At 45.6% G+C, this 16,332-nt stretch overlaps 5 protein-coding genes across 5 annotated transcripts; 1 reads left to right on the top strand and 4 right to left on the bottom strand.

The window, feature by feature from the left end:
• Positions 1 to 384: 384 nt before the first annotated feature.
• On the bottom strand, positions 385 to 1,478 carry AO090020000041 (nicotinate-nucleotide diphosphorylase (carboxylating); the record flags this gene model as incomplete). Its single annotated transcript, XM_001824369.3, has 3 exons — positions 385 to 1,111; positions 1,180 to 1,235; positions 1,323 to 1,478. 3 exons carry the CDS (start codon positions 1,476 to 1,478, stop codon positions 385 to 387), a joined length of 939 nt encoding a protein of 312 aa, XP_001824421.1.
• Positions 1,479 to 3,394: 1,916 nt separating this feature from the next.
• On the bottom strand, positions 3,395 to 4,478 carry AO090020000042 (aldose epimerase family protein; the record flags this gene model as incomplete). The annotated part of the gene is made up of 2 exons (XM_001824370.3): positions 3,395 to 3,899; positions 3,991 to 4,478. The coding sequence occupies 2 exons, from the start codon at positions 4,476 to 4,478 to the stop codon at positions 3,395 to 3,397; spliced, it is 993 nt and encodes a 330-aa protein (XP_001824422.1).
• Positions 4,479 to 7,598: 3,120 nt separating this feature from the next.
• AO090020000043 (Zn(II)2Cys6 transcription factor domain-containing protein) lies at positions 7,599 to 8,633 on the bottom strand (the record flags this gene model as incomplete). The annotated part of the gene is made up of 3 exons (XM_001824371.3): positions 7,599 to 8,289; positions 8,373 to 8,470; positions 8,526 to 8,633. 3 exons carry the CDS (start codon positions 8,631 to 8,633, stop codon positions 7,599 to 7,601), a joined length of 897 nt encoding a protein of 298 aa, XP_001824423.1.
• Positions 8,634 to 11,850: 3,217 nt separating this feature from the next.
• Positions 11,851 to 13,101, bottom strand: AO090020000044 (putative RAS small monomeric GTPase; the record flags this gene model as incomplete). The annotated part of the gene is made up of 5 exons (XM_001824372.1): positions 11,851 to 12,149; positions 12,204 to 12,638; positions 12,721 to 12,737; positions 12,834 to 12,882; positions 13,047 to 13,101. 5 exons carry the CDS (start codon positions 13,099 to 13,101, stop codon positions 11,851 to 11,853), a joined length of 855 nt encoding a protein of 284 aa, XP_001824424.1.
• Positions 13,102 to 13,627: 526 nt separating this feature from the next.
• AO090020000045 (uncharacterized protein) lies at positions 13,628 to 16,168 on the top strand (the record flags this gene model as incomplete). The annotated part of the gene is made up of 3 exons (XM_023238177.1): positions 13,628 to 13,697; positions 15,542 to 15,636; positions 15,713 to 16,168. 3 exons carry the CDS (start codon positions 13,628 to 13,630, stop codon positions 16,166 to 16,168), a joined length of 621 nt encoding a protein of 206 aa, XP_023092680.1.
• Positions 16,169 to 16,332: the final 164 nt, after the last annotated feature.

The following is a 16,332-nucleotide window of genomic DNA, read 5'->3' as shown; positions in this document are numbered from 1 at the left end:
AGTTAGGATATATAGTGCTCTTCGTATTTAGTTTAAGGGATTGATAAGGTGTACGCCATAGTCAGCCAGGATGAAGTTAGAGTAGAAGTACTTCAGTGACTCAAATTCACCACATGGCCGCTATGCCTATAAAGATTGTAATCGGACCCAACAAACAGTCATTGCGCGTTGCATTATAGGGCTGATAGGTACACAAACATTGTATGTATTGGGCATATTGATTGTAATCACAAAGCTAGACCAACTGCCAGTGTTGGCTTTTGGCTGTGTGGGAACGTGCTGACAAAGTACATGTATACATAGTTTTGTCTATTCACATCTACACATGGCGTCGTCACTCGGCTCTTTTACTTACCGCGTATCCAAACCTTAATCATAGAGTGTTCACCGCAGCGAAACCTTGAGAGAAAAGTCCACAATGCCGACACCCTGGTGAATCGAGCTAGTGGAAATAATGTCGACGTCCGAGCAGGCGTACGAAGCAGCGTTGGACTCGTTCAACCCACCGCTCACTTCAATAAGGAAGGATTGCTTCTTGTCAGCCCAACCTTGCTTAAGTTGTTTAGCTGCTTCGCGAACACCGTCCGGAGTGAAATTGTCCAACATGATCACATCCGCCCCGGCCTCAATAGCCGCATTCGCCTCTTCGACACTTCGGCATTCAACCTCTACCTTGGTCGCAAAGCCGCCAGCTACCTTAGCTGCTTGAACCGCCCGAGGTATAGCAGCCGCGACGGACTCGGTCGAAGCAGGACCCGCCCCATCCTTAGCCACACGGTTATTCGCACAAGCCCAGACGTGGTTATCCTTCAGCATTGTCATCGAACTGAGGTCATGGCGGTGTGGATCGGCGCCTCCAATAAGAATTCCATACTTCTCGACCACGCGGAATCCAGGCGTGGTTTTACGGGTGCCAGCAAGCGTTCCACTCCATCCGTGGGCACGGAGAGCAGCTACTAGCGAGGCGCTTTTTGTTGCGATACCGGAACACCGGGCGAGGATATTGAGGGCGACACGTTCTCCGAGGAGGATCTTGCGGATAGGCCCGCGCACTGTGGCGCAATGTTTGATAGGTTCAATGGGCTCGCCTTCTTGGACGTGCCATTCCACTCTTTCCTGTCATTTAGATATCGATCGCATGGCACAGGCCAGGTCCAACGTCATGTGGAATTGACTCACGTGCATCCTAACTGAGCGAAAACTTCATCGACGAAAGGGACACCTGCAACGACTCCCTATGGTTACGGAGATGGATTAGCACGCAATGATAGGTACTTCGCTAGACACAAATTCATCATGCATCCACGGAATGTGATAGTTACCTTAGCTTTCCCCAACAACCTTGCCTCACCATCTGACTCCCCGACGACGAAACCGCCATAGTCAAAACTGGGACAGTCCTCTTCGAGCCAGGAAGTAATCAGGCGTTTGTAATTGCTAGGTAGCAAGTGACGGAAGTCCCCGTAAGTAGAAGCCATTGCTTTGTGTTGGTCTTCCTGAACAGCGGATGTTTATTGAGAGAGAGTATGGATTCTCTAAAGAAGGATGGGACTCCAATCGAGCATAAGAGGGAAGTTGATATCGAACCCCACGCGGGGCAGGCAATCGGGACGTTCCGGGGCGGTCACGTGGGGAGGGAGCCCTTGAAGCCATCCTGTATTAAGTAAGTATGCACAGTAGCCCTGGAGAAGTGTTCTATATACACGGTCAGTCTATCGGCTTGTAAGACGAAGGCTGAAGCCCAAGAATAGGTCGACCTTTAGCCATAGGTCCTTTTGCGCTACATACCCTATGAGAATCAATGTCATGGCAGACACATACTTCTTTTTAGTACATATGTATATATGTATATACAGTACAATTACAGTCTGTGATCCTCAGGTAGCGGTAAGAAAGGAAAACACGAAGGCACATGACGTCCAGGCCCCTATCAGTTCTAGAACTCTTCGTATACTAGACAAAGGAGGCTCCTTGCTAGAGCACAGCCATCTTTAAGAGACTCCTTCTCCCGAGAAGAAGCGCCAACGCAATGCTAAGAGTTATGTGGAGTCGCACTGCCCCCGTCTGTAGGCAACCGGAATACTTGATTGAGGTTTGCTTCAGTGTGTTATGTGCAGATAGGTATTGCCTTAGTATAGTGTAGTGGTTATTTTGTTCCATGTACATACGTACATACGTACATACGTACATAACTGTATAAATGGCAATCCGAACAGAGTGCGGGGTAAAATAAACAACGCTAATTGATATGTATAGATTCGATACAGAAGTCAGTCACAATGCTACCAAAGCGATTAGCATCTCCTTTACTCTATCCGCACTTGCGCCTGCTTCGTACTCGTTCCCAGTTTGGCGTCTCGGACAAAGGAACGAATTTGCAAGTCGGAGAGACCTTAGTGCTGTTGAGTAGCCGGAGTTACGGATCTACAGAATTTGATCCCTAAAGAATATCTTGCTTAAATCCTGGCTGATTCAGGAGAACCCTATACTTTACGGTATACTTCGTGACTATGTATGTACATTATTACCTTAAGGGAAGTTCATCGCTGCCAAGCTCCGTCGGTAAGTTCTGTGGTCCGTTCCGAGTCCGAAAGCTCGAGCAAAAGTGGTAACGTATCGTTACACGGCCAAAAACGGCATCCCCCAGATCCGTGGTTGGTACTGTGACCTCTCCGTACGGAGTACTGTGCTTGGTATTACCGATGGGTTCCATATTGATTGAAGGTATCTACTTACACAGTACAGTACAGTACAGACAAGACATTTTGATTCCCATTTAATTTGATCGCTGGCTAAGACCCCAGGTTCCCTCTACTACATCCGGACTATTATTTCTCAAGCGCGCGCGCCATGGCCTCTAAAGCTCATGCATTATTCCATTCCATAACGAACTACGGAGTACTATGAGATGATCAACAAACATAAAGCATGTTCGAGGGACGCTAGAAGCAATAGCTCGATTCCAGAAACTCTTGGCAGTCGAGAAATTGAAAAGGATGAGCGACTTTCCCTCCTGCAGAACTAAACCATTAATGACCCAAAGTACTACAAATGGCGAGTGACACGCTGACAAATCTGACATCAAGGGAAATTGAATTAGAAAAGAGAATGGGAAAAGATTTTGGTTCCCACCTCCTTAGTGGAGCCTTTTTCTGATTCAACGCCGAGGCCTCTTCCACTGACAACTCATAAATATTTCTTGTGGAGTGTACGACTGCTGGAACTTCTTTGATAAATGCACCGGATACATTTATGGGTGGGTGATAAGGGTAATCGGCACATCATGTGACAATCGGATGATTTTGCAGAACGCCGAAGAGGTAAAACAAAAAGAAAAAAATCTCCTTCAATCGGTCCCACATCGGTGGCATGACATTCTTCTAGAACCGGCAATTCATTGCGGGTCTTTCCAGGTCTTGTAAACGATCTTGCTTCCGTACTTGTCGCCCTTCTTCAAGACAACCATGTGTCGCCAATCCGGCTCGTTGATCGCATTGACAAAACGGCTGGGCTCGATGCAGAAGCCGGAGAACGGGCCTCGACTCGGGTTGCCGTCAACCGCACCTACATTGGTTCCTTGACCTGTATAAAACTGGAATGCAGGCTCAGTACTGTGTACCTGTAGGTTGATACGCGACTCTGGGTGATGGAACTCTGCGAGCAGCTGGAGCGGTCTCTCACGCGTATCCAACGGGATCACAGCGACATCTCGATCCATAACAAAGGCATCGTCAAAAGCTTCTTTGTTCGGCCCGATCGTGAATGGCTCGGTGACTTTACTAGGATGTACGTCGATCCTTCCAAACGGGATGCCGGTTTTGTCGAGCGGCAGATAGTGTTGAGTAAAGAGCTTAGCCGAGGTGCCCTCAATGGTCTCACCGCCGGTGAGGTTGAAATAACTATAGGAACGTAGCTCGTTAGCAAGATGCTCCATAATTCCTTTAGTGAACCGCAATTCACGTCTGTCCGAAGTCCCCATCTAGTACATACCTATGGTTGGTCACGTTGACAATCGTCTCGTTACACTCATCACCCACCAACTCGACCTCATACTCGATCGAAAGCACTGAACGATTGTCCTCTTTGCTTGCCGTGTAGAAGACTTTGATCTCTACCGTGCCAGGGTATCCTCCATCAAGATGGGGACTCGTATAGGTATAGAGTAGGGTGTCTTTCCCGTTTCGCTGCAGTAAAGTAGGGCCCTCAAAATGCCGCCTGCCCCATCCACGGCTACCCCCATGCAGCGCGTTAGGGTCATTGTTCTTCTCAAGTTCATATTCTTGGTTGTTGAGACTTTGTATTTTGGCATCCTTGATTCTGTTGGCTACACGACCGATGGTCGCGCCAAACCAAGGGGTGTTATATTTCTCATAGAGTTCCTTCTTCGTAAATCCCAGGACGATGTTCTGGCCACCCACGTTGAGCTCTTGGATGATTGCGCCCAAGGATGTGAATTTGACTGATGGTTCATCGGCCATTTTCGGTGTATCAATTGTCCTAATCGCACCACTTTGGAAATAGGAGCAAATTGCGTAAGTGGATGGGCGCAACTGAACAGGACGGGGAGATCAAATATAAACGAGGGGCACTACTCCGTACCCCGCATAGACTGTCCCAATGGCCTTTAGGCTAATATCAGAAGCCCCTTTGCACAGTACGACGCCATAAATGACCCGAGATGGATGCACGTTGATATTTTAACCGAGATGGGATAATCCACCAATACCCATTTGCTGCGATTGACCTGTTCAACAAAGCAATTGGTACTGTTCTACTGGAATGCATGCTTACCAAGTATCCCTCTTTCGGCAATATCCCGGAGAATCCATCTGTTGGATGTAAGTACATAGTTTGAGGCAAGGTGTATTGTTTTAGACACGTCGATAGGAGCGCACTTTGAGGCTCTGCCCTGTAAGTTCAAATAAACTCAATAGAGTAGTACTCCACGATCTACCTGCCGTATCTAAGCGAACGATCGATGAGGCAGAAAGCGGTGGATGAGTACTGTGGGCTGCAACTTGCAAAGCGGAACGGTAGCATATTTCGTATGTATGTATAGTACATCCACACTGAGTACATGTTGAACCGTCCCCTTAATTTATTACATTGCAGTAAAGACGATATGCCTCCCTGATACATCGGCTAGTAAATGGTGCCCTGTCTAGACCACAAGAGATCGCAAGAGTCAGTCGTCGAGATCATATTATTTATAGATCTCAAGGCGTCAGTCATATCCAGCAACATCGTTCACGAAGTATGTTACGTTACAGATTTCGAGGCCGTGGATAGCGTAATTAACACTCAGGTCTTAAAAACGATCATCCTTGCTCCCTTACGGCCTATTCTGTGTTATCCTGGGACATTTGCGGAGCATCCGCTTTTCTAGAATGCCACCATCGAGATCATGACCTAAGCTTATACCCCATCTTTACCGCCTCGAAGACGATTTGTCGTGCCCGTATCAAATGCAGTGACTCGATCCAGTCTCGGAGCGTAGACATACCGATCGAGCGGAAATATCGGTGCCCGCGGGCGCGGACGTGCCGCTACCGAGTCCCTGTGTCAGGGAGAAGTTTCCGTCTCATGGTAGTTCATACTAATCGTTCTTGCGAACTTCGTAGTATGCCTTACCCAATGCTCGGGTATATACGATACTACTGCTTAGCTGTCCGGCGTAAATAAGTCGCCCGACCTAAATGTCTCCATCGTCCGTGGAGTACTCGGTTTCACAAGTGTCAAACCTAGAGAATTTTCCAAGATCGCCAACTTCACGTATGTACTTAATAGTGCCGTTAGTATGTACTCCGTACTGTACATCATACATACATTGATTGTGATGCAAATGCGTATTACCTGAAATGGCAATATCGGATGTCGCAAGAAGCTTTGCGCCCAATGGGTTTCTTTTCATCACTACTTCAGACACCTATGTAGACCCATCTCTTTTGCATTTACGTAGGGATTATCATCGTATTGAATAACCAACATCATTGAGCTGGCAGAAGCTTCCGTTTATTATCTCGCCGATTGGTCGCTTACAAAAGGATCCGGAGCGACTGTTGACTCATTTCAAAGCAATTGACAACGCTTATTAATCGGCCGTGTACTCCAAGATGAGATGACATTAGCATTACTCTATCGTGACGCCCCATCCTGCGCGGGCAAAGAAGGGGTGGGATCAGGTATGTCAACCTTAACTGAGGCGGTCTCGATGATACGTGAGAATTATTACAGGAAAGGACGAGACAAGCGAGAAAGGAACCTAGAAAAAAAGCCTAAAGCAGCGGCCAGAATCAATTCCACCGCAATACGGAGAAACAGCACTGGGCAAGGTTTAGCTCAGCCCATATGAGGCAACGATTCGGAAGGTTCAAAAACAAAAATGCTCCGTAAGGAGGGCGCAAAAATAAAATAAAACAGATAAACCAAACTAAAATAATTGCAACATGGAAATAAGAGAGTGGGTGTCAGCAAGTCAGCAATCGGCTCGGTCGTTCGGATTATGGGAGTAACGGAAATATCTCAAAAACGGAATTAATTATTTTATTTTATCTTATTTTATTTATTTTTTTTTTTTTTGCTCTCTTCCAAGTTCGGTTGACCTGGACCGGCACCGTGCCAGAGGGTCCATGAGTGGGGCTTTGACCTTCTTTCGTTCTTGACGATCCACCCTTCGAACTCCGTAGTACTACTGGAAGAAGTAGCAGTAAAGCGAAATACGATACACTACTAGGTACATGGTATGTACCTCTGTCAACAGGTTAGACTCTTTATTTCTTTCTTTAAATTTTTGGGCTACTAATTTTTTAAACACGAGACCAGGTCAGCCATAGTACCACCGTTTCGAAAACTTCCTGCGTTATCATTCAACTCCTGTGGTACATACATACATACAGTGGTACCGGAAGCCCGTCATCAAACACCTACGGGGGCGGAGATAAGAATCGGAGATGAATCATCGATGTCTCCGTTGCCGATTAGTCATCCACTCTCGACGTCACTCCACCTGTTCCTGGCCTGTATGAGATTGTCGAACTAACATTTTGAAACCCAAGCAGATACATGTGACGAGAATCCGACTATTATATTGACCGAACTGCACGGTTCATGCTTCTATATCATGAAGTGTAAGACATCCCAGACTGAACGCCGAATAAGTCGACCATTTCACAAGACTAAGTGATAACCCTCGATATACACGTGAAGGAAGAAAGAATAATAAATAATGAAGATAAAAACGGGAAGAATAATCCTCTCCATAGCTCCGTAAACCCAGCCAATGTTTTACCTACCAACTCCAGAGCACCAAAGGGGTTTCGCATCAGATCGCATTCGAGTGTCGCATTCACGATGTGAGACTAGTAACCCCAAATCAAACGGACAAGACTGTACAGTGTGATGGACCCTTCAAACCCTATCGTAAAGAGAGCCACCGCCCAGAAATAATATCAGTTGAAAACCACAACATTTAGAAGATCGAAGAATAAACATATGTAATGTAATGTACATGCGTCACGTCATAGGCGTATGCAAGTATCGTCGAGGCAGAAAGGAGGCCATGCTTCGCTAGCGTGTAAATCTCCGTTGATATATGCGGCTCAACTAGACGTTATTTCCGGTGGATTCGCATTCAAGAACTGACTAATATCTTCGTAGTCATTCTTTGCATCCATATACGACATGCAATTCATTGGAATTTGGCGATTGAACATCGGAGAAGAGACTGGGTCATCGAAGGACAGGTTGTTGTAATCGGCAGTCGCCATAAGGTCCATATCGTCAAAATTCCCTAGGCTGTTCGGCCATTGTTGCGGATCCTGTAATGCGAGAGGGTTGACCACGTCCCCGTGCATAGCCATCGGTGGAATGAAGCTAGGCGTATTTGGCACAATTTGAGGCTCCGTCTTGATTGTAGGTCCTTGCCGCAAAGGAGGGCTGAAAGTAGGCGGAGTAAGTGGTTGCCGCGCAAAAGCATCTGAGAAACGGGTGGGGAGAACGGGTGATTGTGCGCTCTCTGAACTGCCGTCAGACGAGTCCTGGCGCTGCATATGCCCTGCGTTCTGCTTCCATAGTTCTTGCTGCATAGACTCGGTGCTCTCCTCAAAACGCTCGCCCTTGCTCTGGTCTAAAGCGCCCAACCGGGTGAGCAGGTCATGAGTGAGAGGGTGGCCGTTGGCTTCGCATTTCAATGGTTCCCCAGGCCACCCTTCTCCTTCACTGGTGCGTCGATATAGCTCTTGAAGCCCATAGACTAGCCACGCTTGTTGTTGCTCGAGCATCTCAACATATCTGCACCCGAGTAATATTGGGTTAGCGATCAAGTCCTGCGGAGAAACCGTACACAAAATCATCGATGCCAGGTGTAAGCTCACCCCTTAGGGTACACTTTATCGTGAGCCTTCTTCCTCTCGCCAAAAACACAAATGGCATTATCTGTCCTACAGCGACCACATGGGTTGCCTCCATCACACTGCACCGGTCAGTGCATCAGAGCGTGCTGATGCTTGGGCCTCGAACTTGCTTACCTTAGATTTCTTCAGTCTGCACCGATCGCATGCCTTACATACCCTCTTGCGAACATTGCTGTCCGAATGAGAGTTGTCTGATGTAGGTGATGATTGGCGTGCTGTCATTGTGTAATATAGTTATATAGATATGGGCGGTGACGGAAAGTAAAAGTAGAAGACAGAGAGGAGATCAAAGGAACAAATTATAATGATGATGATGATAATAATAATAATGTATAAAGAGGATAATTGAAAGAAGTAAATAAAAGATAGGAATAAGAATAATCCTATGACCACTGGAAATTAAAAGTCGGACTTGTACGTGATATTATTCCAGCTGTTCTTCATTCGCGTTCTGGGGGGGTGTCCTTTTTGCGTTGTGGTGTTACAATAATCAAGAAGGGATCGACAATGCGTTAAGGTTGGTCGATGATATAACGATGTTGGGGAGAAGGAGGCAGAAGGTTTGAAAAGGTCAACGGGTGGATAAAATCAAGGACCAATGCGAGGCGTCAGTAGCATGGAAGACGAGGTAATGAGTAATGACCAGAGGGACTGGAACCAAGAACTGGAACGGCGAAGGTTGCAGTGACTATGGGGAGAGGTATGTGAGAGTTATATGGTAGCCGCCGAAATAAAACAGTCCATGGGCTTCTGGAGGGTTTGAACTTGCTTTTAACTAATCTGTACTCTGGAGTAGGTTGATGGATCCATGATAATGATGATGGCTATGGCGATGGGTAATATTACTGGGGGATTACTCAAGTTTTCCAATTATGGTTTTTATTTTATTTTAATTCTTAATTTCTTATTTACTTTTGTAATGGATCTAGTTCTTACTCCTAATTAATAATATTATTAAAGCCTGACGAAGGAACGTATGTACTCCGTCTTATTGACGTACTCCAGGCAGCGTAAAGTATGGGTGGGCGATCATTGGTCTCGTCCTAGTTCAGTAGGTTATGCGGTGGAGCTTCTGTACTAGTAAGTTATGGTACGTCCATACCTTACCCTTACGGTTACTTTTCAAACAGCAAATGAACTGTTCATTTGTGCAGACTGAAAATCCTTATATTGTGGCGCTCGAACTTGCAGTAGCTTTTTGAGCAATAACACATTTTCAAGAGGAAGAAGGACCATCACCAAACAGGTTGAGAAACACATCTTTCTGCAAGGTAAATACTGAGCGATATCTACCAATATATTACCAGTTGTACTATCAGTATCTAGTATCTTACTATAGTAACAGTTGACTAAACCGGATACGAGTTACCATACCTACGGAGCGCGGAAGTGCGGGTAAAGCGGGAGGACTTGTACTCGGGGTCGGAGGCCTTGGCTCGGACCTCGGAGGTGCCATCTTCCCTAGCTCATGTTTTGAATTTCCTAAATCAGCAATAACCCTCGTTTGAGTAAAGTGTTGATTACATCAACATAAAAAAAATTTTCTTTTTCTTCTCTGGACATGCCAAGATTCAGTTCTTGTAAGTTCGGATTGTAATTTTTGCTTAGACTCCGTATATCCGAGTAGTATTGGAGCCCCGTTCTCCGTTGATTTTTGATAGAAGTGTACTAGGTGAAATTTCTTTCTTTCTTTCTTTTTCTTTTTCTTTTTTTTTTTTTTTTTTTGCAGACTTTAATTGTTAGAACCCGTTTGAGTAGGTTAGGGTCATAAGGGATTGGTGACATTCTGACGATAGCGGTATGCTTACAATACCATACAAATACGCTTCAAGAGTATATGTACTACTACTGGTATAACATCTGCTCTTTGCATAAAACGGCATTACGGCACAACAGGAGTTTCTCTTTGATCACCGTTTCCACCTTCTCTCGGCAAACGCATGCCGAATAGTCAAACCGGAGGATTTTGTCTTTTTGGTCTTAGAATGTACGGAGTACATTGGAATCCATGCATCGAATGTTCTTCCTTCGGCCATTTAGTGCCCGTCTATGATCACGAGCCCAACCCTGGAAACTCGGATGATTCTCCCAAAAGCTTAACAGAAGACGGGACCCCAAACGATCATTGCCACTTGTCGCACACTGCATAGATAGCTCCATCGGTAGAAATAGTGTGGTCTAGCACAGGTCATTGTGCCAGATCACCTAAGGTTGAATGAGGTATTTTCCATTCCCCTTTGGAGTATCTTTTTTTTTTTTTTATCATTATTCAATGTCGTAATTTTCTTTTCTTTTCTTTCTTTTATTATTTTTACCCCATTCATTATCTAGTGATCCCACTATGCTATCCACGTAGATCAAGTATAGAAAGACGTGCTAACGGATCGTTGGTGCCGTATCTCTGTTTAGTTGTTCCACTAGTAGTCAATGACGTTGGCACAGGATGTGAGAACCATGAACATGGAATTTTGGAGCTGATGATTCGCAGACTCGCCCTTTCCCCTTTGCATTCGATCCATGCATGTCATCTTGACAAAAGTATGAAATGTATTGGTTGACAACTAGACTGGAAAAAGAAAAGCAAAATAAAATAAAACAAACATAAATGAAAATATCATCCAGAGATAATAATTGTCAGTATCACGTTATGTCAATCGCCGTTTTCAATCGCCGTGTCCTCGGCGATCGGCCTCGAAAAATCTTCTACCCTCAGATTTGACTTCATCCTTGCGCCATTGTTTTGATCCCTATCAAAGATAGACTTTGGTTTTACGATCAATGACCCAAGGACTTTGGAATGAGACACCTGGTTCGTTGGTTCATGTAGCATTGAGCCCAAATTCATAGGTTACCTTGGCTCTAGACAACCAAACCCCTCTGGGTCTATATAGTGAATCTTAATGGAGCAATCTACATTAGGCCTGTACCGATGGCATGTTGGCGTCATTCGGTGGTCTTCGCCCACCGCTTAATCGAATGGCTCCTCCCGTCGCTCATCAGAATCTGTTCTGGCTGGAACCTCTAGAGATGCATGTTAACTGACGAGGATGTTAAGACTAGGTGACATTGTTCCTTGGTCTTCTGCATGAGGATCTCGCATGACCCTAACGTGACCATTTCCAAACGCTCCCCACTTTCGTTTTTATCTCCCGCCTCAATATCTTAACAACCTTAGCTCGAAAAAGTTTCAGCTAGGTAGAGGAATAGGAAAAAATGAGAGGTTTAGAAAGGAAGAAAGGGAGAAGAGAATAACTAATAGCCTATATACATTTTGAAAGCTGTACAAAACTGTGCCAGAAATAGTGAGCTAATAATGTGGCAAGCTGATGAAGCTGAAGGGGTATATAAAGATAGAAGAACATGGGCAAAGAAAGTAAATAAACGAAAAGAATAGGAACAAGAACAGGAATAGACTCGTGTACTAGCACATTCTGTGAGCCTACCAGCAACTCAAACGCCTCCACAAGCGCGGTGCAGTTGATTTTGACGATACGGAGCCCTTGTTCCCATCTGTTTGTTGCTGGCCTTGACTTCGTCGTTCCATTCCACTGAATATTCCACAGCAGAAGGGCCGAGAATGTGATCCTTCGTTAAATGACTTCAATGCAGCGCCTTTATTTTGATCGGTAGCGGCGGAACGTTTTGCAGGCAAAGACCCTACAGTTTGTGGTACATGGGCGGCTTGTCTGTCTTTCTGGTAATGCTGCTGACGGGCCTCCACCACACGACGCACTAAAACTATAAGAAGGTTAGACCCTACCCAGGAATATTTGGAAAAGGGGTGAAGTATACGGGCAAATGTTTCCTCGATGTTGACCATCTCTCTTGCACTTGTTTCCATGAAACCACAACCATGTTTCCGAGCATATTCCAGCCCTTCTTTGGCACCGACAGCCCGTCCTTCTTTAAGGTCGCACTTGTTTCCTGCGATAATCTTGACGGGGGGAGGCATGCCCACTTCTAAGCCCTGTGCGCTGTCTCCCAGTTCCTTCAGCAAGCGCTGGTTGTCTTCTACCCGTTGTTCAGCCTCGATATCGATCATTTCCATGAAATAATCCAACGCGCTTAAACTAGAAGCATTGGTAATGTCGTAGACGAGAAGGAAAGCGTCTGATTTTAGGTTGGATGCTGCCCACAGTCCGCGATATTCTTCCTGACCAGCAGTATCGGTGATAGCTAAAAAGTAGGGAACGCCATCCACCGTCCGTGTAACCGAATATGAATCTTCTACAGTTTCCAACAAACGATTTCGATGTTAGAAGGGCCATGTTGTCGAATCAAGGATGGGCGGATGAGGGTGATGGATTACCGATAGTAGGATCGTACCTAGACACGTTACACGGGATTAGTCCGATTGATCAAGGCACTCATTTGATGTACTAAACTGTTCGATATAGGAAGGTCGACCAAGCAGAGACTTACTCGTGAATCCATTGGCTGCGCACTAATCGAAGGGTGATTGAAGACTTTCCTATGTAGCGTATTAGATCAGTCTAGGCTTCATGGCGCAAGACGACAAACAGATTCCAACCCCAACCCGATTTCCGGTTGCGAATATATGGCGGATCTCAATCTCCAGTGCGGAGGGTTTCAGAAGACAAGGAAAAGCAAGTGTCATAATATTGCAGAACATACCACATCCGCCATCTCCACATATAGTGATGGTGATTTTGTTTGGCGCGTCCGCCATCTCTCGGGTTGCGACAGTGGGTCAATCTGGGTGGCAAGTGGTATTGACCTACAGAATAAGCCCAATCGGTCGAAAGACGTTGAGATATTGGAGAAGACGAATTAATCTGAAAGATTCGTCCGGTCTCAAAGCTGACGTTGTTCCTCGGTCAGGAGAGGGGCATTGGGAGTGTAAAAAGAAAATGTAAGGGAAAGAGAGACAGAAAGGGGGGCGCAAATGAGCTATGTCGATCAAACTGAATGAAACCAAAACAAGATAAGCGGTTAATTTGATAGCGAAATCTAAACGAATGACAACATCAATAATGATGAGCTTGGGGGATATGATGTACACACCAAGTAAGAGACGAAGGAATTGTATGCGATGTTTCAAGGGGCAAGAGTTAAGGTGGACTATAGTTTATTAATAAAGTTTGATATCAATGCAATGCCGGTATAGTACATCATTTAGTGGGATTAAGTTCAACGTAGAGTACATCACGATGTATGAAACAAGTGCCTAGATACTAGTTTATATCTACAGACACATGGGGATGACTTGGACTGTGACAGTTCATTCTTCAGATGGAGCCAATAATGATGCTGAAATTGGGACTGGTGTGAATTGCCCCCGGTAGTAACATGCACTGAATGGATTGGCTTTGAACAGGTCCCCTCATTGTTACTTACTACTTCTATATAGTCTGATGGATTTTCAAGTTAACAGAGTAGAAGAATCTACTACTCCAACTTACTTCAACTTATTAGGTCTCACCTGAAAGCAATTCTCGACCCAGGAAAATACGTTCTATCACGTGAGCTATAATGTTTGTACCCTAGTACACCTAACTCTGTGTGTGTATGTATTATTGTAATGATTTTTCTGCCCTTCCTCCTTTTTCTTTCTTTCTTCTCTCTTATATATACTATATATACGGAGTCTATATATATATATATATAAAACTGCTTTGACTCCTATTCTTTGTTCTATCTTCCTCTCCTTTCACTCATACTTACCATCTTTCTCCATCTCCCGCCCAGGTGATCCATCACAAAATCCCTGCTGAGGTGGTCTTTGATTTTTCTTTTCTTTTCTTTTCTTTTCTTTTCTTTTCTTTTTTTTTTTTTTCCCTTAATTTTTGACACATCACTTTGTTGCTGGCTCAACAAGCCCCTCCTATTGGTAAGAACCCGCTTGCTACGGCCCGCACTTGCATGTCGACATCGACGCTCGTAGGAAAACCGTCCCTGTCAACAGTCGTCGTATATGATCAATTCCACTTCCTGTTGCCATTACTGGGCTTTTAGCTTCTGACATAGGTCCATTACCTGATACCAAATCAATCCTTTAGGTCTTTCGTTGCTTTTGCCTCCTTCCCCCTGTTAGTGTAATGTATCATCATTAAATTGTCTCATATTAAGCGTCGTTCGGACTCATTCCATCTTTCAATTTTCTTCCTCTCCCTCTCCTTTCAAGACTTTGGTACTGGTGCTCACTCATCGGATTTCTTAATTCTCTGGGTTCTATATGGACACCTGAGTGCGTGCGGTGGTCTTCATCTCTTAACATATCGACCAGTCTGCGTCGATGCGCTGCGCTTATTGGTTGAAACTGTCAAATCGAATCGATCGAGCACTGCTATCAAGGGATTAGCCACAGCATGGAAGGGTTCAGTGACGGCTACTATGATGCGCAGTATACGGTACCTGCATCCGACCATCGAGTTGAGTATCCTCTATCATCTAGTGATCACTATGCTCAGGCGATGATGCCCTTCGCAACGCCGGATCAGATGCACGCAGCTGGTTTTGCCTATCAATCACAGATACCAGATCTGGTTGCCAATAGTGCCTCATTCGTCTTCCCGTCACATACGGCTGGGCTGTCCCTGAATCTACCGGAGCATCCCATGCCCGCTGAGAACCTTGGAGACCGAACGTCTAATGCTATGCTCCTATACGATCCACTTTCTGCTCTTGGAGGCTCAACACCCACAGCTATAAATACAGGCGATCCGTTTGCTTACAATGCCTTCCAATCTCCGTTCCCAGCCATGTCGCTAGAAAACTTCCAGGGACAGCAGTCTCTATCTTTCCACAACACTTGCTTACCGTCGCAGCCCATGAATCTAAATCCCTCGGTGGCTTATTCTACTATGCAAACGCACGGACCCATTTTGAATACATATCAGGCACCACCCAGACACGCGGAACTGACCACTTCTGCAAAGCCAACGGGAACGCTCGACAAACAACCCTCTACTAATTTCCCCCAACCCGCAGGTCAGACATCACAACGTAGGCGAAATCGTGGGTTTCAGTCGTCGGGTCCCACGCCCACTCATCGCTTCATTCAACCTAAAAGGCCATCCCCAACAAAAGGTAGGTTTGCTCCTACGCACATGGGTTCCTTAGATTCGCCTACGTTGAAATAATGACTAATGCGGGATAACGTCTGAAAGCTCCTCTGCCACCTCATCCCAAGTCGGCGGCTGGTGAGACTTCCCAATATGCCAGCATCTATTCAAGTAGCGGCTTCGATATAATGGGCGTCTTGGTAGGTTTACTATCCCGAAGCCAAGCTTCATAGAACGTTGAAGCGTCTGACTTCCACCCATTGGTCTTTGTTGTAGGCCGAAGTAGTGTCAAGACCGAATCCTAAAATCAATATCGGCGCAGTTGATTTGTCGTGCGCGTTTGTCCTTTGCGATATAACTCAAAATGATCATCCAATCATTTATGTCTCCGAAGCATTTGAACGACTTACCGGCTATACGGAGCAGGAGATCGTGGGCCAAAACTGCCGGTTTCTTCAAGGGCCAGAAGGCGTTGTCCAAAAAGGCATGAAACGAACTTTTGTCGATGACGAAACCACCTCGCGCCTGCGGTCCACAATCGAGGACCGAACAGAGATTCAAGCCAGTCTCATCAACTACCGGAAGGGTGGACAGCCGTTTATGAATCTGATAACAATGATTCCCATTCGCTGGAGCTCTCAGGAATATCGCTTTTATGTGGGGTTCCAGGTTGACCTGGTTGAGACACCCGATGCCGTCACGAGGAGAAATCCGAGTAGGGTCCAAGTTTGATGGTGTCCAGCATATCAAGCTGACAAAGCTGTACAGACGGTACTTATACGATCAACTACCAACGGAGCCGGCTGCCAAATTATGTCGTACCGCCTCCTGACTTATATCGATCGCACCCCGATTTAACCACTTGGTTCACGACCGACCAGGTGTCAACCATCCTG

This window comes from Aspergillus oryzae, chromosome 6 (genome assembly GCF_000184455.2).
Source record: "Aspergillus oryzae RIB40 DNA, chromosome 6".
NCBI lineage: Eukaryota > Fungi > Ascomycota > Eurotiomycetes > Eurotiales > Aspergillaceae > Aspergillus > Aspergillus oryzae.
The sequence above is the reverse complement of the archived record's forward strand: the minus strand, read 5'-3'. Positions and strand labels throughout refer to the sequence as shown.